Raw genomic sequence first — 26,651 nt, forward strand, 5'->3', positions numbered from 1 at the left:
TTAATTCTTTTTTTTTTGCCTCTCAAACCCATTTTCACTTTTTTCCTCATCAATTTTATTCATCAATTTCCCCATCAGTTCCTCATCTTATTCACCTTGGCCTTTACTTGTAACTATCTGAATGGTTTCCATTAATGTCTCTTGACATGTCTTGTCTGTCACTGCTATGCAAATAAGCCTCAATTTCAATTTTAATGAATTTTTGAAAATCCTTCCACGCAATTAAAGGATTACTTATTGGCCAATTTCTCTTGTTAATTTTTAAAAAATTAAATTTTTTCCCCAATTACATGTGAAAACAATTTTCAACACTCATTTTTAAAACTGAGTTCCAAATTCTCTCCCTCCTTCCCCACCCTCTTCATTGAGAAGGCAAGCAATTTGATATGAGTTATACCTGCGTAATCATGCAAAACATATTTCTGTATTAGTCATGTTGTAAAAGAAAACATAGACCAAAATAAAAAACCAAGAAAAATAAAGAAAGTCAAAAAAAGGTATGCTTCCATCTGTATTCAGATTCCATCAGTTCTTTCTCTGAGGATGGATGGCATTTGTCATGATAAGTCCTTTAGAGTTGTCTTGCATTACTGTATTGCTTAGAATAGCTAAGTCATTCACAGCTGATCATTTTACAGGATTGCTGTTACGGTGTGCAGTGTTCTCCTGGTTCTACTCATTTCACTTTGTATCAGTTCATGTAAGTCTCTAAAGGTTTTTCTGAGAGCATTTAGCTTATCATTTCGTATAGCACAATAGTATTCCACCACAATCATATGCCACAAATTGTTCAGTCTTTCCCTAATTGATGGGCATCCCCTTAATTTTCGATTCTTTGCCACCAGAAAAGAGCTGCTATTAATATTTGGGCATAGTTCCAAATTGCTTTACATAATGGTTGAATCAGTTCACGACTCTACCAACAGTGCATTAGTGTCTCTATTTTCCTACATCCCTACCAATATTTATCATTCCCCTTTTCTGTCCTATTAGCCAATCTAATAGGTGTGAGGTAGTACCTCAGAATTGTTTTAATTTGCATTTCTCTAATCGGTAGTAATTTAGAGCATTTTGTTCATATAGCTATAGATAGCTTCGATTCCTTCATCTGAAAACTTCATATTTTTTGATCATTTGTCAATTGGGGAATGGCTCCTATTTTTATAAATTTGACTCATTTCTCTATATATTTGAGAGATGAGGCCTTTATCAGAGAAACTTGCTTCAAAAATTTTTCACAGTTATGATTGCTAACTGTATTTCCCTCCCTCCTATTTATTATATTCTCTCCTTCCTTTCACCCTGTCCCTCCTCAAAAGTATTTTGCTTCTGACTATTGCCTCCCCCAATTCTCCCTCCTCTCTATGAGCACCCACACCCCTTCTCTTATCCTCTTCTCCTTCTACTTTCCTGTAGGATAAGATAGATTTCTAGACCCAATTGAGTGTGTGTGTTATTCCCTTTTTGAGCCAATTCTGATGAAAGTCAGGTTCAAGAGTTCCCTGCCACCTCCCCCATTTTCTCCACAGTACTAGTTCTTTCTTGCCTCTTCTATGTGAGATAATTTACCCCATTCTACCTCTCCCTTTCCCTTTCTCCCAGTGCATTCCTCTTTCTCACCCCTTAATTTTATTTTTAAAGATATCATCCTATCATATTCAGCTCACACCTGTGCCTTCTGTCTATAAAGACACTCCTTCTAACTGCCCTGGTAATAAGAAAGTTCATATAAGTTACAAGTATCATCTTCCCATGTAGGAATGTAAACAGCTTAACTTTATTTAGTCCCTCATGAGTTCCCTTTCCTGTTTACCTTTCTATGCTTCTTTTGAGTCTTGTATTTGGAAGTCATACTTTCTATTCGACTCTAATCTTTTCATTAGGAATGTTTGAAAGTCCTCTATTACATCGAATGTTCATTTTTCCCTCTGAAGGATTATACTCCATTTTGCTGGGTAGGTGATTCTTAGTTGTAATCCTAGCTTCTTTGCCTTCCAGAATATCATATTCCAAGCCCTCTGATTCTTTAATGTAGAAGTTGCCAAATCTTGTGTTATCCTGACTGTGGCTCCACTGTACTTGAATTGTTTCTTTCTGGCTGCTTGCAGTATTTTTTCCTTAACCTGGGAAGTCTGGGATTTAGCTATAATATTCCTGGGAGTTTTCATTTTGGAATCTCTTTCAGGAGGTGATCGATGGGTTCTTTCGATTTCTATTTTACCCTCTGGTTCTAGAATATCAGGGCGGTTTTCCTTCATAATTTCTTGAAAGATGATGTCTAGGTTCTTTTTTTGATCTTGGCTTTCAGGAAGTACAATAATTTTTAAATTATCTCTCTTGGACCTGTTTTCCAGGTCAGCTGTTTTTCTAATAAGGTATTTCACATTGTCTTCTATATTTTCATTCTTTTGGGTTTTTTTTAATTGTTTCTTGATGTCTCATAGAGTCATTAGCCTCCACTTGCTTAATTCTAATTTTTAAGTAATCATTTTCTTAATTTTTTAAAAAATTAATTTGTTTATTTTTAGTTTTCAACAATCACTTCCATAAGCTTTTGAGTTTTAAATTTTCTCCCTCTCTCTCCCCACCTCCTTCCCCAAGATGTCGTGCAATCTGATATAGACTCTATGTATACATTCCTATTAATCATATTTTCACATTAGTCATGTTATAAAGAAGAATTAGAACCAATAGAAAGAGGAAACAAAATAAAACAGAAGGGAAAAAAAGCAAATAGCGTGCTTCGATCTGCATTCAAACTCCATAGGTCTTTCTCTGAATGTGGATAGCATTTTCCATCGTGACTTTTGGAGATGTGTTAGAAAGGAATTATTTTTTTCAGTGAGGTTTTGTACCTCCTTTTCCATTTGGCCGATTCTGCTTTTGAAGGCATTCTTCTCCTCATTGGATTTTTGTACCTCATTTACTATTTGGCCTATTTTAAGGTATTATTTTCTTCAGTATTTTTTTTTGTGCCTCCTGTACCAAGCTGTTGACTCTTTTTTCATGATTTTGTTATATCACTGTCATTTCTCTTCCCAATTTTTCCTCTACCTCCCCTACGTTGATTTTCAGGATCTTTTTTGAGCTCTTCTGTGGCCTGAGACCAATTCGTATCTGGCTTTGGATGTAGGAGCTTTGATTTGTTATCGTCTTCTGAGTGTGTGTTTTGATAAACTTCCTTGTAACCATAGTAACTTTCTATGGTCAGAACTTTTTTCTGCTGTTTGCTTATTTTTCTAGCCTATTTCTTGTCTTTTAACCCTTTGCTAAAGTGGGACTCTGCTTCTAGGGTGCAGGGCGTACTGTCTCAAGCTTCAGGTTTTTTTGTGCAGCTGTTTTCAGAGATACTTCTAGGGACCTGTAAGTTTTCAGTTTTTCCAAGGTAGTATGATCTAAGGAGAGATGTGTTTACTACTGTTCTGGCCTATGCTCTCATCTGTGACTGACCACAAGCACTCTTTTCTGCCTTGTAACTGTGAGGAGGGACCCTGCTCCACTGCAGCTGCAAGCTCTGAGGTACTAGTGTTTTTCCTTGCCCTGGGACTGCCACCCAGGCCTGCACCTTAGATCTGAGTATGGGCAAAGCAACAGAGCCCTTCCCTCAGTGCCAGCAAAGAGACCCCTACCATCTGTCGTCTGAGAGCTCCAGAAGTAGCTGCTGCAGCTGCTGATTCATTCACTCCCAAGGCATGTTCCTGGTTTGCTGGGGCCTGGTCTGCCTGCACTGGACCATGCTCCACTCTCACTCTCATGTGACAGACCTTTCCTGCCAAACTTTTAAGTTGTCTTGGGCTGCAAAATTGTTTCACCCTATAACTTTTGTGGGTTCTGCCACTCCAGGATTTGTTTTAGGGCATTAGTTAAAGGTCTTTGCAGGGATTTTGTGGGAGAGCTCAAGTCCCTGCCTTCTCTCTACCATCTTGACTCCTCCCTCCTGAATTAATTTTTAAAAGGGAAAAGAATCATAGGACTGGAAGGTATGTTGAAAAGTCAGGAAGATACGAGTTCAAATCCAGCCTTAAACACTTAGTGGCTATGTAACTCTGAGCAAATCCCTTAACCTCTGCCTCATCCCCCAAATCTAATTGGTTGCCAAGGCCTGTCAAGTTAAACTTCGTAACAGTGCTCAAATATGCCCCTTCCTCTACGATGGTTCTGCCACCACCCTGTTGTAAGCCCTCATTTCCTCATGCCAGCACTATTACAATAGCCTTCTGTTTGGTCTGCCTGCTACAAGTCTCACCCCACTCAGGTCAATATTTGACCCAGTGATTTTCCTAAAGTGCAGGTCCAACCATGACACTTCTCTACTTGATAACGCCAGTGGTTCCCTGTCATATCACCCCCAGCATCAAATAGAAAATCCTCTGTAAGGTGTTCGCCCTAGGCTCCACCTCCTCCCTTTCCAGTCTTCTTATACCTTATATTCTCTCCCTACCCCCGGCCCCCACCACTCCTCCTCTACCTAGTGACACTGGCTTCCTTGCTGTATCTTGAACAAGACACTGTATTTCCTAACTCTGGGCGTTTTCACTGATTGTGTCCCATCCCTGGAATACTTTCCGTTCTCATCTCTACCTTCTAACTTCCTTTCAGTCCCAGCTAAAATTTCACTTTCTACAGGAAACTTTTCCCAATCCATCTTAATTTTAGTACCTTCCTTCTGTTGATTATTTCCTGTTTATCCTGTGTATATAGTTTGTTTGTTCATAGTGGTTTGCTTATTGTCTCTATCATTAGATTGTGAGTTTCTGAAGGGCAGGGGCTGTCTTTTGTTTTCTTTGAATCTTCAGTGCCTAGTACAGTGGCTGGCACATAGTAAGCACTTAATAAATGTTTATTGATTGACTAACTCAGTTTCTTCAACTGTAAAATGGGGATAAAAATAGCATCTATTGTTGTGAGGATCAAACAAGATGATATTTGTAAAGCACTTAACATAGAGCTTGGCACATGGTAATTGCCTAATAAATTCTTGTTCCCTTCCCTTTCACACCACATGTTTTAGGATTCCAATCTAACTTTCCCTTCTCTATTAGGGTTTGACGTGCCACAGCCAGCAGGCCAGATACTAGACCCTCCCCCATTCTTGTAGACCTGCGAGCTAAGAATGGTTTCTTATCTGGCAGTGGTAGAAAAATGGGATTGGAGTTGGTCCTCAGGCTGTAGTGTGCTAACTCCTGTTCTATAGCATAATACCTCTGGAAATCTCATTATTTTATGACCATACTTTAGAATTATAGGAAGCTAGATGTCATCTAGTCACATCAGTCTATCTTCCAGATGAGATGACTGAAGCTCAGGCAGTTTAGGTGACTTGCTCAAAGTTACACTAGTAGTAAATTGCAGAACCAGGATTCAAATTCAGGTTTTCTGATTCTATACCTTTGATAACAGCTGTATGTTTTACCTTACTTATTTTTATATAAATAAATTTAAATATGCACTAAATACTCTACACAATTAATTTTTATACATTTTACCTTACTATGGATTCTCCATTATTATCTGGGTGCTATAAATTCCATATAGTTCAGGAAGAGATTATACATTTGAAGGAATATATTGTAGAAGGAACGTATTTTCTGTTTCATAACAGTTTTAATATACCAAATACTGTTTTATTTGGCTGATTAGCTGTCTCTGAAAACTTCAGTCGAGTTATAAGATTACAGATTAAATCTATACTCATCTTTTCTTCTCATTTTGGATTTTAGTGGGTAATGGAAAATAAATAACAAATCAAAGCCACGAGTCTTAAATTTTTAGTTGAAAAATATATATTTTTCAGTTGATAAAGAGTTCAAAAGTCTTTTTGGAGTAGTAAATGCCAGGTTCTAATACTGGTATATCAAGAGCTCCTTTAATTATAAAGAATCTTTTATTTATCAATTCTTTGTTCCTGTTTTTACAAAATTCTTATCCATAAAGTTTATCCCAAGATGTTTGTCCTTTTTTTTATTAATACTGAACATAAAAACAATGAAAGTGCACATGTAACTTAACTGTAATCTTTGTCTTTGTGTAAAGGATTACTCAACATGGCTTCTAAAGAGGTTGCTGCTGTAAGGCAAGCAATGGCTTCTCAGTGAACACTCCTCAAAAAGGGCCATTTTGTCCAAAGGATACAGTGTATTTTTTAAGTTGATGTTCTATAATGAGCCATTAGAATTCAATTTGTTACACTTATTCATAGCTAATCTAAATTTCTTCTTATTTTTGTTTTTAATATTTTTAGTATTAAGTACTGAGAGAAGGGCTAGAAAAAATATATCCTTAATATGTTGGTAGAGAATACAGTATCATCTTTTAAAGGTATTTTTTCTATGAAAATGATTAATATTTTGATTGACTTGAAATTCAAATGGGAATAATATACATAGTTCTACGTACTTAATAGCTATGTAAGATATTTTAAGCAAATTCACTAATTCTTGGATTTTAGAGCACTTGCAAAATCAACTAGTACCTGAAAATTTTCCTATGAGTCCAGCACAATACGTTGCTAATTTACCAAGGAAGGTTTTCTGGGCCTATTATTATTGGAAATCCACACTTAGCAACAGCTATATCTATAATGTCCCCTTCACTTTTATAATGACTCATATTAGTATGTATTCTTGAGTCTTAACCAGTCCCTGATTGCTCTTGGATGAAGTAAATTAATTCTAATACTTTAAGAGGAAAATAGGCATGGATTACTATGCTTAATAAATTTGGTTGGATTCTAAGACCACATTTTGAGTTAGCATTCAGACAAGAGATAGAGACTGTTTTCATTGCTGAGATTTAATTTTCTCGTAAATCATCTTAGTGGACTTGAATAAATATGGAATTTTATTTTTTCTGGCATTGTTGGTTCTAATATTTTTTGAACTTTGCTAGTTTTACTGTCTTTATATTTTTAAACAGCTGAAATAAAATAGAATACCCTTAAAGAAGGTTTCCAATGATATTGCATCTTTTTCTGCTATTTTCTAAGTTTTTTTTTTGTTACTGTGATCATAATTTTGTGGACATCATACTCAGTGAATCTGATTTTTTCATAATGTTTTTCATGACTTTTGAGGATATTGGAAAGCTTTTGAATGAAAATGTCACCTTTATGTAATATGCTAAGTAGCCTAGAAAACAATTCTGATGAACAGAATAAGACATAAAGATACTTCTTTATATACTATCAATATCTTTTTTTAAAAATAGTTTCTTTAAACAATTTTTTACAAACCAGAAAAGCTATTAAAAACCTCTAATAAAAACTAGACGCTTATTTTTGTGCTAATACTAATTACTGATAATACATGCTTATGTTTGTCATTCATTATATGGAGCTGTACCAATCAGTGGATGACTGAGTCTCAAGCACTTACACATGTAAATTAACTATTAGATTTTTTTCCTTTTTACTTAAGTGAGTCATAATGGAAAGCAACTCTAGGTCATAAAAAATCTTTTCTCTTAAATGCTAATGAAATTTCTCCATTCTCTCCATTAGCAGACTACCCTTATTGGTAATTTGTAGCCTTCTCTTTTGTTCCTGGTGGTAATGAATGCTGGGTACTGAAAAAGCCTGAGCTACAGAATGCCTTGACAATTGTCTTCTGCTTACTTATACTGTAAAATTGCTGCTCCCTAGCCGAGCTGTGTAAGTAAGGGTACAAGATCAAAAGAGTATAAATTGGCACCCAAGAAGACAAAGTGACTCTTGCTTTATTAATTAGCTATAGCTTTCACAAGTTAATTCACTAGATCAAGGCAGACAGATCAAAATTCTGTAACATAAAACACCAAATTTTAACTCGGAAAAAAAGCCTCTTATTCATTGTTTTTCTCAACCTTTTAAATTTAAACCTTTACTGCAGTATAAGCTAAATGTTGTTTCTTTTTTCTAACCCTTGGGACACAAACCTATTTCCATTAAAAAAAAAAAATACACACACTTACTGTGGTAGTCATGAACAATTTTACAGGTTCTAACTGGGTAACTTTTAATTGACAATTCTTTTTGAAAAGTCAGTACCCAAAATTGTGTATCAGGAGTCCAATTAAAAACACACTTGCTTCTAAAATTTGCAGGCATGTTCTGTCCTCTCATCAGAAATGCCACTGGTGTTTAAGCATTTGAAAAGGACCTTCTATGGGAGTGTTTTTGCGGAAGCTAAATTTGACAGTGATCCTAAGCTCCAAATTAAATAATGAGAGCACCACTTTCCTTTTCATCTTAGAGGGTTTTTGAGAACACTTTGCAAGTTCCTGATGTCTTAATAACTTAGGGAGCCTTCAGGAGACTCTCGTTAGTTAATATGTTTTAAAGTTGTAGCCTGAGAAAGAAGAAATAAAAAAGCCTCCTCCATATGTCTCCCCCAAACCTTTTGCTGTTGTTTTTGCCATAGGCTAGTTGCAGTCCGAAGGAAGTTATAAATTTATAAGTATCTTGATTGCTGTAGACCTCATTTATTAAAAAACATGACAACTCCATAGAAAAAGATTATTTAGGCCTCCATCTAATTATACCTTTTTTTTTAACAGCTGTGCTTAAAGCATATTAGATTCTGAAGGGTTTAGGTTTTAGATTTTAAAAATAATTTATTACATGTTTTGTCCTTAATAGATGCTTTTATTTTTAACTATTTAATGGAATTCTATTAGTCTTTAGGCTAACTTGGTTAAAACAGGATTGTGTGGGCATAACTCCAATGATCATAGTAAAGGTTTGAAAAATTTATTAAGACTATTCAAAATGTCCTCATAAAAGAATATCACAAGTTATCATTAAACTAGATTATCTAAAATCTGTTAGTTTGAAGAGTTTAATGAATGGCCCTTCAAAGTTTGAATGATTCTTAACTGTACTGTTACTTTTAAGGTTAATATATTAACCTTAACCTGAACAAAAAGATAATAAGTAATAGAATTATGTGTTTTAAATCCTTTTAAAACATTATAATTAAGCTTATTTTTTACACTGGAATTTTTTTTTTTAACGTTTTTCAGAAAAGAGCCGTAATGTGTCTAACTCTATAATCTTAGCTCAAGGAAATAATTTGAACATTTGTAGTTTTTGTCAGATTTTTTTTTTGTAACATTAACTGTAGCAACCAATTCTCTAATTTTTTTTTTAGAGAGAATATTTGTGTTTACAAGGTTATAAGAGGCTGGCTATGCTGGAAGTGACTGCAGTGCCTTTTGATTATTCATGGACAGTAATAGAAGGCACTTAAAAAGAACAATGAAATTGCTTATTTTTGTGATGGGCCATCTGTTGAATTGTTTTGTGCAACAATTGCACAATAGTATCTATGTCATATCATTCTATTTTCAACAGCAGCTGATTATGTCTAGCTGGCTACTTGTCCTTATTTCTAAAGTCCCGTGACCATTGGAAGTCACCTTTCTGGGAACCTTTGCTAGAAAGGTAATAGAAATGTAAAACAGCCGGTGTGGTTTTTTTTTTCTTTTCATTCTTTTTTTTTTTTCCTATGTTGCTTCTAATTAGTTAGGTTTCCTAAATGTTTAGGATGATTTTCTGTAGTTCCCACCTGTAGTTGTATAGTAGAAGTTAACAGGGAATCATTTGGTAATTTGGGTAGAAATGTTGGGCCTGCAATAAAGAGGAAACAGGTTTTAAAAGACTGCCGCTCTACAGACTTCCATGCTTATTAATTATCTACCCTTTTCTTCACGGTGATAATTAGAATCATTCTCCAGGATTTTACTTTCAGCCTTTAGGAAAGAAAAAAAATGGAACTATTAGCAAATTTGTTAGAGCAGAAATGAAATCAAGATCAAACAAATGTGTTGTTGTCCATAGGTCACTGACATTGCTGATGCCATGATTCTGAAACAGCTTTTTGAAAATCTGTTCAAAAATGGGGTCGTCGTTGTGGCAACATCCAACAGGCCACCTGAAGGTAAAAACAGAAATTGTGCCAGTATTATCCAATTAGGTGGACACACTAACGAGCTTTTACTGGTGGTTTTGTTTGTCATTGGTTTTGTGTCTTGCGCTTAAGGGCTACCAATCCAGTAGGGTGTGTGAATTTTAAAATGTACATATACTCAAAGCAGTTAAACCTAGGAGAATCTCTTATTCCTGATGTACCTGCACACCTTTTATTGATTCTAGAGAATGGTGTCTGTGCAAAAAAAAAAAAATACTCAGGCTTTTCTGTTACTTTAATGGGATATAAAGGAAACTTGTTAAGAAGACCACATTCCATATGATGCCTTCATAAAGGACTTGGAGCTAGTTTGTAGTACCTAGGTGGCAATGCTTGATTTAATTTATTTTTTCTAAAAAGCACCTATCACCACCTGCAGCTGAACTCTTTGCCAATGATACATCTGCCCTCAGACCAGTCTCCCCTCTGCCATAACTAATGCATCTAGATTGGAGGCCCTGACAGCTGCAGTTTCCACCCTTAGGTTCATCCCTAGTCAGAAGGCTGAAACTGTTGCTGGAAGACCTGTTTCCCAATCTCAAGTCATCTGGCCTAGGATGTCCCCAAACTCTGACTTCACCTATTTCTGTTAATACTTTGACTACCGTACAAGCAAGAGCAGGTGGGGAGCAGGGGAAAAATTGGGAGGGGTCAGTTTGGTGAGGGTGAATGCCACTACCCAGGAAGCAACCGAGCAACTTCACCAACACTGTTGTTCTGGGAGGAAGGAATGAAGGGAGGTATCCAAAGGGAGTTAATATGAAGTTGCAAAGACAGTGACCTTCAGAAACTATGGCTTTAAAAGTAGACTTCCTTTCTCTGAAGTAATCATTGCCATCCCCTCCTCTCACCAGGATACTTCTTTTGGTGACTGTCTTTTCACTACTCTAATGGTAGGGGAGAGAAGATACCCTTCTTAAGTTCCCAGGGATCTGGACCACCCAAGACTCCCTCATCTGGAAAAATAAGTTGAAAAAAGAGGCAAAAGGATAAGGAAGAGAAAGGAAAAAAAATCCCTAGGAACAAGAATAAAAGAAAAATAGAACTTATCTAATTGAGTAAATAAAAGAAAAAACTAACACAATGATTTCTTCAATATAGGAGAGTCAAAAGGTAGAATGAAAGTAGAAATGGGTACTAAAACATCACTAAAAATGATGTAAAAATACAAAAGGAAAAAATAAGTTGGATCATAAATGCATCAAAGCAATTAAAGTCAGTTTCTTATTTTTTAAAAAAGGGAGAGAGAGTAGAGGAGATGGAAGGGGTGAAATAATGAATGAAAATTCAAAGGAACATAGAAGAGCCAAAGGCATCAATAAAGATAGAAAGTATCAATATATGTAGTCACAGCAAAGATCACCGAACTGACAATAAATTTGAAAAACAAACTCAGAATGTAGCAGAACTTTAAAAGCAAATAATGGATATGTGTGATAAAATAATAGGCTTGTCAGACAAAAAAAATTGAACGTTAGGTTAATTGAGATTCCGGAAGGTAACAACAGAAAAATGGACTCCATGTTTGAGCAACTAATTGGACAAAACTTCCTGGAATGGTGATTCTGTCGATGCATAGAATGTATGGGACCTCAGTATAGAGAAATTCAAAATACAAGTTCCTAAAGTCGCATAATCATTAAATTTCAACATTACAAAGATAAGGAATCTCTCAAATGATAAAAAAGGAAAAAGATTATGTCTGAGAAAACACCAATTAAAATGTCATCAAATTTGCCTGCAGCTTAAAAAAGATGACAAAGCTGGACAAAAATATGCACAAATCTATATCCTGCAATTTGAGGATATCATTTAAAAATATAACAACATTTTTTGAAAATGTTGAATTTATCATTAAAACTCACAGTTTAAAAGACTGCTACGAGGGATAGTACGGATTCTAGATGAACTGAATAAATCCTTAACAAAAATAAAAATAATAGAGCCTATTATTAACTACATTTAAGACAACAAAGTAAGATAACGTAAACTTTTGTAAAAGAAAAAAAGAACAATCAAATTAGAACTTGAGATAAAAGATGCAAACTACAACTTGTTCAATGACCTGTTTTTACTAAGTTATTTTAGTAAATGCCTTTGTTTTGAGCTAATTGTGTCAAGGTACAGGAGGGTAGGCTCATGAACTATGAATTTTAAAAGAGTGGACCCACAGGGTACCTTGAACCTGGGATTGGTGTTTTCTCACCCTGAAGAGGCTCCAGCCTATGAGTATAAAGTGAGGATAGGGGGAGGGTATGACCTAGAGAATGCTACCCTGTGGGAGGTAGTAGGGTACTTTTCCACTCATATATTTTCCCAGTGACCTTTTTTTTTTCAATCCCAGCCATCCTTGACCTCTCTGCAGAATTTAACACTGTTGATAACCTTCTCCTTTTGAATACTTTCTCCTTTCTAGGTTTTCATGACTGCTCATTCCTGGTTGTCCTTCTGTCTGTCCCCCCATTTCTTAGTGTCTTTTGCTGATTCTTCATCCATGTTATTTCCTTTAACTTTGGGTGTGTCCCAAAGCTCTATCCTGGATACCCTTTTCATTTCACTGTATATTGTATCACTTGGTGATATCAGCTTCCATTGGTTCACTTATCATCTCTCTGCATATGATTTTCAGATCTATATATCCATCCCTAAGGTTTCTCTTGACCTCCAGTCCTGCATCACCAACTGTGTCTTATATATCTTGAACTAGATGTCCTGTAGGCATATCAAATGCAACATGACCACAAGAGATCTCATCTTTCTGCACACTCACCCCGCTTCCAAACTTCCCTGGCACTGTCAAGGATACTACTATCCTCCCAGTCCTCCAGGGCCACTACTGTATTACCACCTTTACTCCTCACTCTCATTCACCCCCATATATCCAATGCATTGCCAAATCTTATCATTCCTACCTTCACAGCATCTCTCATATTTGTCCCTTTTTCTCTACTCATAAAGCTATCACTGTAGTTCAGGCTCTTATCACATCTCACCTAGACTACTGCGATAGCTTTCTTGTTGGCCTCCTTGCCTCAAGTCTTTCCCTAGGCCAAACCATCCTCTCCTCAGCTGCTGAGGTATTTTTTTTCCTAAAGTGTGGGTCTGATCATGAGCCTCTAGAGCTCACTGACTTACTCAGTGAACACTGTTTCCCTGTGTTCTCCAGGATCAAATGTAAAGGCCTCTGTTTGGCATTTAAAGCTTCTTATATCCTGGCCCCTTCCCCGATTTCCTACTTACTCCCTTTCACACACTCTGCAATCCAGCTACCCCGACCTAACTGCTGTTTCCCCATCTATTTCACTCTCCATCTCCCATCTCTGTGTCTCTATACTGGTTGTCCCCTGCTCCTAGACAGCTCCACCCCCTAACTACCTTCTCTTCCTTTCCTTGGCTCAACTCAAATCCTATGAAGATAGTAATCTGAAAAGGGTTAGAAGATTACTATCTTCATTATATCTTCCATGCATCTAGTTATTTACATGTTGTTTCCCTCATTAGAAGGTGAGCTCCTTAAAGACAGGGAATGCGTTTTTGCCTTTTTTTGTATCCTTAACACTTAGCACAATGCCTAGAACATGGTAAACACCTAATAAACTTATATTGATTGACTTACTGAATGGAGGTTGGTCCAGGCAGGGGCAGAAAGGAGAGTGATTTAGCTGTTGGGCATGGCCATGTGTCCTGCTCCATGGTTTCCTTGGAAATTTAACAAGGGCATCGTGGCAGAAGAAGCTACTTAGCTGATGAGGATTTGGGTGAACGGGGCCTGCCCAACACTAGGCCTTAAAACTTGAATGAATTGGTGTGGCCTTGAACCAAATATCATTAACATTCCTCATCAAGTTTAACTCATAAGATGACAGAATCTCAGAGTTGGAAGAGAAATCAAAGGCCTTCTACTCTAAATAAGAATCCATTCCATAAGATCTCTGACTAGTTGTGATCGAAACATAACTTAGAGACCTTGATTAATGAAGAAGTAATTACCTCATGAAACAACACAGTCTTCCTTTGTATACTTCTAATTATTATGCTCTAATTATTATGATGGGCAGCACAGTGGATAGAGTGCCAGATCTGAAGTCATGAGGACTCATCTTCCTGAGTTCAAATCTGGCCTCAGATACTTGCTAGTTGTGTGACCCTGGGCAAGTCACTTAACCCAGTTTGTCTCAGTTTCCTCATTTATCAAATGAGAAGGAAATGGCAAACCACTCTAGTATCTTTGCCAAGAAAATATCAAATGGGGTCACAAAAGTTGGACATGACTAAAATGACTGAACAACAAATTGTTAGGAAGTTTTTTTTTATATCAACCCAAAATTTGCCTTTCTGTAACTTCTTACCATTATTATTATGTACTATTTTGTATTGCTACCTAATTGTTTCTTGAACATAAATCCTATGTTTCCAACCATATCACAGACTTTGAGGAGGGGGCCTAGCTTTTTGACCACCTCAACATTTTAATAGATGTTTAAAATCATAGAGTCATAGAACTTTAGAGTTGGAAGGGCTTGGAGCTCATCTTATCCAACTTCCCACTTAACTCACTAATTCCTTCTATAATATCCTTGACAGTTGATCATCCTGTCTCACCTTAAAAATTTCCATTTAAGAAGAACTCAATGACTAATGAGTCATTCCTTTCTATTTTGGGGCAAGTTAAAGTAACAATATCTTACTTGTATGTCTTTATAGTTACAAAGCAGTTTACAGTAATTTACAGTTCCAGTGACAAAATTCTCCCTCCCCCCCAAAAAAAAACCTCAAGGCAGGTAGTATAAATATTATCTCCACTTTATAGATGAGGAAACTAAGACTCATAGAGATTTAAGGATTTGCTCAAAGTCATAAAACCAATAAGTGGCAGTACCAGGAATTAAACTCAGGTCTTGTGATGCCATATCCAGTGTTCTTTCTACTATGTCTTACCATGATGCCTCAGTTAGAAAGTTCTTACAGTAGAAAGAGCAATAGCTTTGGAATCAGAGGACCTGGATTCAAATCCCACCTCTGATGCTTACTACCTGTGTGACCTTGAACTAATCACTCACCCTCCATGAGCCTCAGTTTCCTCTTCTGTGAAATGGGGGTGGGGGGATTTATTTGCCTCTGAAGCCTCTTCCAGCTCTAGGTCTTTGATTCTGTTATTCTCATATTGAGCTGAATTCCTTCAATGTCCCTTGATATGACATTCTAATAACCTTGTCCAAAAGAAAAATATTGATAGAATTGGATCCTCTTGATATTCACAGAAATACTGAGGTGAGTATTGAGGCAACCACTGATGTACTGATTAATAAGGAAGTAGAAAACTGAATCAAAGAGTCTAAGCATGTACTTTGGGAGATTGGCCAAGAGGATAGTGCCAATATGGCTTGAAGCTCTGGGCCAAACTGAAGCTGTGCCAAGCAGTGATAATGTCCAACTGTGTCTTTGTCGGCTGTGAGACTTGTATCAACTATGGATGATGCATCTTGCTTCTTGAGCAGTTTCATCACAAACAAGGAGGTCCTTGGACACAGCCAATTTATTAGTATTGAAGGGAAACTAGCTAGTGATAATGCCTGCAAAAAGGAATACATAAGAGCAGATGACTCAAGCAGCTGCTCTGTGGTTTGCTGAGGAAGGGTGACCACAAGCAGTGGCTAGAAGAAATATAGTGTGTCCCAAAAGTCTTAGTTCAGTTTTAAGCTGTAATAGTTTTACGCTAGTTGGGACACCTTGTACTTTCAAGTTGCTTGCTAAGTATAACCACTTCTAAAATGATCTTGTGGGTAGCACTCAGAAACAGTGTCGCACTTTGAATATTGAACAAATCTAAGATGTAGTTTTGTAAATAGCAGCAATGATGATAGATCAGAGAAATCATTACAAATACAGTGGAGACTATACTATAGGTCGTTCCTCACTGCTTTTTAGCCTCAGTAGTGAACACAGATAGCAATCACTAAATTTCTTATGCCATAAAATAATCTTTTTCATATGAAGAACAAAAGTATACATGTACATTCTGTTTCTTTACCCTCTGCATATAGTCACTTGCAAAACCTGTTCCCTTTTTTCTTTACTCCATAGCTCAGATTTACTGCCATATGTCTGTGCCATTAAGAAATCTCTTTTTCATGATATGATTACCTTGTACCCAAATTATTGTGATGTCCTTCTTCCTGATTTCCTAGTTTCTCTATACTTTAAACCAGGGGTACTTAACCTGTAGTCTGTGAATTTGTTTTTTGTTCTATTTTGTTCTATAAATATTTTGATAACTATATTTCAATGTAATAGATTTTCTTTATAATATTGTAAACCAAAATCTCTCAGAGAAAACTCTAATTGAAACCTTATCATGGTATATGCATTTTTTTTCTTCCATTTTTATCTTTTAAACTATCACCTGGGCTGGAAATGTAGGGGTTACTCACCGAACTGGTCCTATTCTTACTGGCTCAGAAATTTTGACCTGCTCCATTTTCTGACCTACATCATTTTACTACTCTTTAGGTGACCTGGTGACCCTCTCATTCTTTGGAACTCACCATCTTAATACAAAACTTAGCCCATTGCAGCTCTCCCAATCTCAAGAAGTCCACCAACCTCAGCCTCCCAAGCATCAGGGATTATAAGCATATGCCACCACACCTGACTTCATGATGTAGGCTTAATGCATGGTATGTTTGCTTTAATGAAAATTAAATAAACATTCAAGTAAGATTACTGCAAATTGTTTGAAATGTATTAAAATACATTTGAAGGTTTCAAAATATGCAGCTACTTCAATAATGCTACGGCATACCAGATGAAAAGATTCATTGTTTTTATCAGGCCTTTTCCCAGGCTTTATCCCTTTCAACTTTAATAGCGTTTGATGGTATTGACCATCCTCTGTTTTTTGGAATGCTCTCTCCCCTTTGGGTTTTCATGGCACTGTTTTTTCTTCCTATCTGTCTGACTTTACAGTCTCTTTTGCTGCAACATCATTCCCTATCCCCCCCAATTGAATGTTACCTGACCTGAACATACCCCAGAGATTTGCCCTGGGCTCTCTTCGTTCCTACTCTCATTCTTCTCTTCAGTCCCTATACTTTGTACACTTTCTCTTAGTGATCTCATCAACTCCTATAGGTTCAGTTATAACAATGTAGATAATTCACATATCTATATATTTTACTCTACTTTTTCTCCTGAATTCCATTTCTCATTTCCAGCTGCCTGCTGGACATTTCCATCTGGTTATAGGCATCTCACATTTATTATGTGCCAAGCAGAACTTGTAATCTTTCCCCAAAAATCTTCTCCTCTTCTAAGGTATCTATTTCTTTCACAATTTTTCCATTCAGTCCATATTTAGACCTAGAAGTCACCTTGACTATTCCCTCTCCCTCATCCCCAGTATTCTATAAATTATCAAGTCTTATTTATTCTCCCTCATAGAAGCATAGATTTAGAACTTGAAGTCATGCTAGAGAGACCCTCTTGTCCAAGCCCTTGCCTGCGGGTCACACGGCTAGTAAACATTGCCTCTGTTCCTTTCTTTTCACTGACATGGCTACCATCCCAGTTCAGACCTCTCATCTGGACTATTACAGAAGCTTCTCAATTGATCTCCCAATTTCAGGTCTTCCATGGGTACTTCACACACCTGCCCAAGTGATATTTCCAAAGCTCAGGTCTCACCATGTTACTCCTGTTACAGTCTTCATTGGCTCCATATTGCCCTCTAGCAAAATATATAGACTCCTCTGTGTGGCATTTGAAATGCTTTAAAATCTGCATCCAGCCTTCTTTTCAAGACTTATTACAAATTATTTTTTCATGCACTCTGTAGTCTGGCCAAGCTTACCTCCATACTGTGCCTCACATATGACATTTCATCTTGGGACTCTGCCTTTGCTCAGGCCATCCCCTATTCTTGGAATGGCCTCCTTTCTCATATCCACCTCTTAGAATCCCTACTTTCTTTCAGAGCTTCACTTAAGTACTGCTTCCTCTAGGAGTCTTTTTCCTGATTTTCCCAGCCCTCCTCCCACAATGCTTTGCATTTATTTTGTATATTTTTATACATACATATATATATATGTTCATGTTGGCTCCTCCTATGAATTGTAAGCTCCTGGACAGCAGGAACAATTAAATTTTTGTTTTTGTATCTCCAGTGCTTAGCACATACTGGGTACTTAATAAACGTTTATTGATAAATTGACCTGGATTACACTGAACTTTCTTTGTGGCTTATCAGTTATTTAGGCAGACTCATTTTTTTTGTGTTAAATTATGTTATCATATTCCTATTCAATTGAAACAGACCTAAATAATAGAACTTGGAGATGTGATGTTTTGTTCATTTCTAATTTTTTTACAATATTATTTAATAATTTCTGTCCAAATACACAGTAACCCAACCTATGTTGTATGCTTTACTTAGAATTTATTTGTTCTTTATAAAATAACAAATTTCTTCATTTGCAGGAGATAAATATAGAATAGTCCTATTAGCTGTGCCAAGCAATTTAAACCACCTCTTTTTGTGCCAACATATCTTTCTGAATTGTCAAAATTCAGGGAATGTCAGAAAAGTTAAGGGAAAGAGATAAAATTTAATAGAGATAAATTAATCAGTCTACTGCTAGGCTTATCGATAATTCATAAGTCTGTCAATAATTAAGTGCCCACTCCAGGTGATAGGCAATAGCTATTTTTCTTGAAAAAGTCTTACACTTGCACTCAAAAAGTCACCTCGGCAAAGTACAAGATGTGAGAGGTGTGACTAAACAGCATTTCATCTGAAAAAAAGATCTGGGGGTTTTAGTGGACCACAAGTTCAGTATGGGTCATTCTTGTGATGTGGCAGCCAGGAAAGCTAACATCTGCCTAGGCTACCTTAAGAGAGACAATGTCTAGGCCTAGAGTAGTGACAGCCCCACTAATTCTCTCCTCTGGTCAGACCCCAGCTGAAGTACTGTGTTTAGTTGTAGCTGGCACTTTTTAGAGCATTCAGAGGGATGCTGTCTAAATATCTTTTGAAGGAACTGATAGTGTTTATCCTGGAGAAGACTTATGGGCAACACGACAGCTAACTTCAAGTGTGGAAAGGGCTATTATATGAAAGAGGCATTAGATTGGTTCTGTTCATCTCCAGCGGACAAAACTAGGAACTATGGGTTGAAGTTGCAGAGATGGCAAGTTTGGGCTTCATATAAGGAAAAGCTTACTAACAATTAAAACTGTCTCCAAGTAGATTGGTCAGCTCTGGAGGGTAGTGAGTTCCTCCTTTATTAGAAAACTAAATCATTAGTTGTTAAGATGTTGTAGTGAGGATTCTTGTTCTCAGGTGTATATGGGAGTAGGTGACCTCTGAGGTCTGTTTCAGCTGTAAGACACTAGGAAGCTACCATTACAGTCTCATCATCTTTTCCACTCTTGTGGAAGCCTTTTGCCAGCCATCCCACAACGAGGGCCAGGTTCACCTGTTTGTTATAAGAGGGGAAGAGCACCAGGTACTTCTTTGTCAGTATCCTGCCCACCTTTGCTTCTCACTTCCATTTTGCCTGGATCCCAGATTGTCTCAGCTGCCTTTGTTGTGTCTTCTCATCTTTATCCTTTCTCTTAATTTTTGGCTTTGAATGCCAAACAGCATTTTGTATTTGATCCTGGAGCCAACAGGGAGCCATTGGTGACCTTTGGTCCAATTAGTTGATTGTCTGACTGTATATACCCAGCTGAGTCTGAAATGACTCCAATATAACTTTCCAGACACTTCCTATCTGTTAAAATATAGTCAGTTTTATCTTTTTAGTGATTCCTGCTTACTCTGTCCAGATATTTTGGACTCTGTCCTTGAAGCACATATTTATGATTCACAGACAGTAGCTCACAAGCCAATGGTCTTTGATATCTTGATTCTGAATCAGATTTTCCAACATAATTTTTACTATCTCTTCCTGAGGCCATATTCACTTTGAAGCCAGTGAGTCTCATTGGAATCATGGTATAGTAGAAAGTGCTGGAATTGCCAAGTCCAGAGGACTTGGCTTAAATCATGAATTTGCTCTTTACTACCTGTATGACCTTGAACAAGTCACTTAAAATGCCTGAGCCTTAGTTTCCTGCATTTGTAAAGTGATGGAGTTGGGCCAGGTGAGCTCTGAACTCCTTCTAGTTCCAAATCTGTGGTTTTGTGGAGGGATATATTGGCACAGAAACTGCAGTTATCTTCTTGACCTTCTTATTCAAACTTTTCATGAATGGTATAAAGCAAGGGGAGCAAGTGTGCCATGAAATATTTCTTATTGCATTGGGGCACGAAATGAAACAAACTCTGCCAACTCCTTTATTTCTCCAAGGAGAATCTCTGAGCCTACCTAAAATTTAGATGCAACATCCTTGTCATTTGATTTATGGCCAGAATGTCCACATTAATTTGATTTCGTTCTTTTAATAGTATATGAGCTCATTGGTCATTGAACAAAAATCTCACATTAGAGTATCATCATTAATATTAATGTTTTTATTGTGATGACCATCCTTAGAATAGGTAAGGAAATGTCTTTAATTCAATTCAATTGAAATTCAATAAATATTTATTAAGTGCCTGCTATGTGCCAGGCACTGCGCTTAGCATTAGAAGGATACAAATAAGAAAATGAAAGACTAGTCCTGCTGAGTTTACAATCTAATGGGGGAAGGCAGTACACAAAGGAAGCTAGAAAGGGGAGGGGACTGCCAGGATAGCAGGTACCTGATAGGGGTATAATGTTTCGTGGAGTTGAAGCCAAGCAGAGCCACTGATAGAAAATAGAGAGTTACCTAGAAAGTTCCAGACCCTCTCTAAAGGAAGGCTCTGGGGAGGAGTTTATAGTTCTTCCCTCCAGCCCTCCAATCAGAGGGGAGAGGCAACTGAGAGAGTTGAGAAAGTGTTGAGTATCGAAAAACTGAGTCAGTCTGCATGGCGATGAGATTTCAGATGATCGACTTATCCTGGGGGGCACATGTTGTTCTGTGGAATCAAAACCAAGCAACCCCTGATGGGAAATATCTCCCTCTTTTCATTGACTAGGTTGGGGACTATGGCTACAGTGTTGTATATGCTATCAGACTGGGTTACTCTGTTATTGAATTTTGCTTGACTATTTTTTATTATTACAAGAGAGTGGTAGGGGTGGAGTGGGAAGGATAACTGGGAGTGACTGATTGAAATATAAAAACGAAACATGAATAAAGCTGTTCAAATTAATTAATGTTTATAGATCTTTCATCTCCTTCCCCCTCTACCCCCCACCCCCGCCAACTCTACCATTGTGACATTGGTAGCATAAGGAGACTGCAGAGAACTGAGAGCTATTTTATAACTTTTCTCTTTTTTCAGGGATCACCAGTCAGTCAATAAACATTTATTAAGAGCCTACAATATGCCAGGCACTGTCCTAAGCACTGGTGATACAAAAAGGGGTGAAAGATAGCCCCTGCCCTTAAAGAGCTCACAAATCTAATGGAGGAGACAAGAAGCAAATATATATAAAGCTAGCTATATACAGGATAAATAGAACATAATTAAGAGAGGGAAGTTACTAGAATTAGGAGGGTTGGGAAAGGCTTCCTGTAGGAGATGGGATTTCAGCTGGTACATAAAGGAAGCCAGGGAAGCCAAGGGGCAGAGATGAGGAAGGAGAGCATTCCAAGCATGGGGACAACTAGTGAAAATACCCAGAGCTAGGAGATAGAGTGTCTTGTTCGAGGAACAGCCGGGAGGCCAGTGTCACTGGATTGAGGACTACATGGTGGGGAGTAAGGTATAAGAAGATTGGAAAAGGTAGGAGGGGTCTAGGTTATGAAAGGCTTTGAATGCCATACAGCATTTTGTATTTGATCTTGGAGCTAACAGGGAGCCATTGGAGTTTGAGTAGGGAGGGGTGATGTGGTCAGACCTGTGACTTAGGAAAATCACTTTAGTGACTGAATGGAAGGTAGATTAGAATGGGGAGAAACTTGAGGCTGGCTGACCCACCAACATGCTATTGCAATAGGCCAGGTGTGAAGTGATGAGGGCCTGCATTAGAGTGCTGAGAGGAGAGAAGGGGGTATATTTAAGAGATGTTCCAGAGATGGAATTGACAGGCCTTGGCAACAGCTTGGATATGGGGAGTGAGAGATAGTGAGGAGTCAAGGATATAATTCCTAGGTTGCAGGCCTGAGAGACTTGGAGGATCGTGTTGCCTTCTGTAGTTATTAGGCAAGGTAGGAGATGGAGCAGGTTTATGGAGAAAGGTGAGTTCATTTTTAGACATGTTAAGTTTAAGCTCTCTACTGGATCTCCAGTTTTAGATGTCTAAAAGATAGTTGGAAATTCGAGATTGGTAGATTTGAGAATTGTCCGCATAAGTAATTAAATCCGTGGAAGCTGATGAGATAACCAAATGAAGTAGCAGAGGAGAAGACGACCCAGGAGAGAACCCTGTGGGACATCTATTGTTAGAGAGTGTGATATGGATGAGGATCCAGCAAAGGAGAATGAGAAGGAGCAGTTGGGTAAGTAGGAGAAGAACCAGGAGGGAGTAGTGTCCCAAAACCCTCCCCCCCCCAAAAAAGGAGAGTATCATATAGGAGAGAGTGCACAGCAGTGTCAATGGCTGCAGAGAGGGCCGAAGAATCTGTCACTTAGTAGCCAACGTATTGGTGATGAACCTTTCTTTAAACTTCAGAGATCTATGATTAACTGACAAAATTATAAACAGGATCCAAATTAATATATTTTTCCAATTGATATTTACTGCTGAATCTTTAGCTTTTACATACATATACCACTAAATTTGAAATTTTTGATAAAGATAATTTTAATGACCTTTTACTGATGCCATTCTCAGACCAAGAAGGAAAGTTTCTGCTGCCCCATTCCCATTACTTCTTTTCTATAATCCCTAAAGCCCACTCCTATGTTTCTCCCATTTACTACTGAATTAGTGCTATTTGGGGTCTGTAGGGATCAATGAAGAGATGATTAGTGTCTCCTACACTTTTTACTTCCCATCGATTAGCAATAATAGTTTCTCTAAATGGGTGATTTTGGGGGTAACTCAGTGGACAGTCAACAAGCATTTATTCAGTGCCCACAGCATACTAGGCACTATACTAAGCACTGGGGTTACAAAGAAAGGCAAAAGACCATTCCTGCCCTTAAGGAGCTTACGGTCTAATGGGGAAGACAACATGAAAATGATTATGTACATAAATTGGAGATAATCAACAGAAGGAAGGCAAATTAAGGGAAATTGGGAAATGTGGGATTTTATCTTGGCCATGCACAAAACTTTTGTATCTTAGTAAGATTTATTGAAAGATATTTTAAATAGCTGACTGATCCAGATGAGAAACTGGAGATGAGGGACACTAGGAATCTTCAGGTTTGTGTCTCAAGTTGGGCTTTTGCTAACTACCTGAGTGGTTGTTTGCAGTGTCAGAGAAGCTTTGGTGGGTGGTAGTACCAGAGAGAGCTTCCTAGTTTTCCTCTAATGTAAAGGACAGATACCATCTCTGAAATTTGTTTGTGATGATTCACCATTTCCGCTCACTTTTCAGGGGTCCTTTTGCAATTATTTGTGGGGAAGCAAGGTATTCATTACCTCTGTTCCTAGAGCTACACTTTGGTATCTTCGAGCAGTATAATTGATTAGGGAGCAAAGGGAGGAGAAAAGGAAAGCAATAAAAGTCTGACTCACCCTCATTGGTCCTATTCTCTTGGCATTGTAAAACTTTATTTGTAAACATCCCAAAGCTTAGGGACTCACTGTTCCACACAGATAAAAGTCTTTGAGACTCCGGAGTAGCTTTAACAACAAAAAAATAACAAAGCTACTGTTCTATTTGTTTATAGATGGAATTTCTGACTTAACTCTTAACTTTACTAAATCCCCCTCCAGATTATAAAACAAGATATAGATGCAATAATTAGGTTTACGTTTTTGTTCAGCATTTCATATAACCAAATACTTAATGTCAAAGATAATTCCTTACTTTACAATTAAACCCAGAGACAAAAGAAAATGGTACAATTCTTTAAAGCCAAGAAAGTACCAAACTATTAATTAGGTAAGCTATCAAACATCCTTGGAATGAGGTAAGAGGTGTTTTAGCCTTTTTATAGATGCATAAATAGTGCATTATGAGATGAATTGATTTTCCCAAGGTCACATAGCCAATTAGTGGGAGAATAAGAACTAGAAACTAGCAGGTATTCTAAAGGCTTAGAATATTCCTCTGTACCGATCAATTGCAGTATTATGTCCTCAGTTGTAAGAAGACATATAAAATAGCAGAAACATCACCGGATTTTGAATCAGTTGCCCTGGTTTCAAATCCTGACTCTGCTGCTCATAACCTATATAACATTGGCCAATTCACTTAGCCCCTCTCACTTAGGTATTCCATTCATAAAATGAAGGGATTGGCCTAAGTGGTCTTCAAGGTCTCTTGTAGCTTTAAGTCCTATGAAATAATTCTAAGGCACTTCCTGAATTTCTGTGGTATTTGTGTTGTGGTCCAGGATTTAAGTTTATGCTTCTAATTACTTCTTAAGATTTTTTTTTCTCTGAAGATTGAATTTTAACATATTTCATTCTCCAGTGTGGTTGATGTTTTAACAGAAGAATAAAAGTTGAGAAGTTTTGTGCTTTGACAGCCACCCAAAAACTACATCCTATACAAACTTTGTCATTGTCTTTTCTTAGACCGTATTCATGAAACCCACTTAATTTAGATACGTTGCCCATCTACATGACCACATTGACTCTCTTGCCGTCCCTTTCTACCACTTTCATATTAAATATCTGCATAGAAGAAGAGAAAAAGAAAAAGTTCAAGGGTAGGGGGAGAAGAAAGGGGAAGAAAGCCATTTTAAAACTCTATTGACATCCTTCCCAATAAGCAGACTCAATTTGTTGGAGAATTATGACTTAGCCTAAGATTGAGTAGTTTTATCGTCTAATTATTTTGCAAAGATTTTTGGGATATCAAGAAGACTTTAAATGATGCATAATACCTGATGTGCAAGATGGAAGAAGGAGCCACTGGAGAGTAGTCCTCTAATACCTCAATGTGTAACATAGATTCTTTTCCACCCTTGTTTATATATTTATTTATAGTATTCAACATTTGCTTTTATAAGATTTTGAGTTCTAAATTTTCCCCCCTCCCCAAGCCAGCATGCAATCTGATATAGGCTATACATGTATGATCATACTAAACATATTTCCACATTAGTTATGTTGTGAAAGAAGAATCAGAACAAAAGGGAAAAACCACGAGAAAGAAAACACAAAAAATAACAACAACAAAAAAGAAAATAGTATGTTTCGATCTGCATTCAGACTCCATAGTTCTTTCTCTGGATGTGGATAGCATTTTCCATCATGAGTCTTTTGGAATTGTCTTAATCGTTGCATTGCTCAGAAGAGCTATGTCTGACAAAGTTGGTCATCTCACAATGTGGCTGTTACTGTATACAGTGTTCTCCTGGTTCTACTCACTTCCCTCAGCATCAGTTCATTCAAGTCTTTCCAGGTTTTTCTGAAGTCCATGTGCTCACCATTTCTTATGGAACAATAGTATTCCATTACATTCATATACCACAACTTGTTCAGCCATTCCCCAATTGATGAGCATCCCCTCAATTTCCAATTCTTTGCCATCACAAAAAGAACTGCTATGAATATTTTTGTATGTGTGGGTCCTTTCCTTTTTTTATGATTTCTTTGGGATACAGACCTAATAGTGGTATGGCTGGATCACAGTTTTATAGCTCTTTGGGCATAGTTCCAAATTGTTTTCCATAATGGTTGGATCAGTTCACAAACTCTACCAACAATGCATTAGTGTAACGTAGGTTCTTGAGGAGCACAGGGTCTAAATAGAACAAATGAACAAAGTTAACATATGTTAGCCTGGGGAATTGGGAGATAAGGAGGATGATAGGTCAGAAAAGGTAGACTAACAAATGGTATTCCAGGATGATCTTATTGAGGGCCTTGAAGCAAAGGGAGAGAAGATGTATATAATGTATAAGGCAATGTAAAATCATTATATAAAGTAAATAAGAAAAATCATATTTAGTTTTTTAGAAATTTGTTTCCCTCTCTACCATCATCACTTAGTAACCTCTCCTCTTTTGGGATTTACTTAATCTTTTTTACTTTTTAATCTTTTTTAATCTTTTTACTTAATCTACCACCCAATCAATTCTTTCTGTCTTCCCCAACTCCTGCCCTCATATTAGGGAACAGAAACAGATATGTTAATACTCCCTCAAACACTGTAACTTCATAGTTCCTCAGCTTACTCATCTCACATGACTGACTCCACCACCTTATCTTAGCCACACACAAAAATTGGTCATAACCTTAATCTTGCCATCAACCACAAATGCACCACTTCCATGTTCCTGAATTCTGAAATTCCTTTATCTGTTCACCATCTATTAACATTTTGCTTCTCCCTCTGCCTTCCAGCCCAAACCTTGTTCTTTGTTCACACTGTGACCTCCATTTCCTTGACCCCCTCAGTTGTTTCACAGACCATTACTATTGCTCTTCCCTTCCCTATCATGACTCATTGATGAACAAATTCAACTCAACACTTTCTTCTCTCGAGTCCCTTGTTCCCTTATTGTATTACTGATCTTGCCTTGCCAAATCTGAACCTTAGATCACTCCC

At 37.3% G+C, this 26,651-nt stretch overlaps 1 protein-coding gene across 2 annotated transcripts in view; it reads left to right on the forward strand.

Moving 5' to 3' along the window:
- Positions 1-26,651, forward strand: part of AFG1L (AFG1 like ATPase) — a 176,142-nt gene that overhangs the window by 63,909 nt on the left and 85,582 nt on the right. For both annotated transcript variants that reach the window (XM_027856006.1, XM_027855997.1), the window contains exon 6: positions 9,815-9,914. In XM_027856006.1, the coding sequence (XP_027711807.1) occupies positions 9,815-9,914 (100 nt within the window). The remainder of the gene's footprint in view (positions 1-9,814; positions 9,915-26,651) is intronic.

The sequence above is a fragment of the Vombatus ursinus genome, unplaced genomic scaffold (genome assembly GCF_900497805.2).
Source record: "Vombatus ursinus unplaced genomic scaffold, bare-nosed wombat genome assembly UNPS02000582.1, whole genome shotgun sequence".
Lineage (NCBI taxonomy): Eukaryota > Metazoa > Chordata > Mammalia > Diprotodontia > Vombatidae > Vombatus > Vombatus ursinus.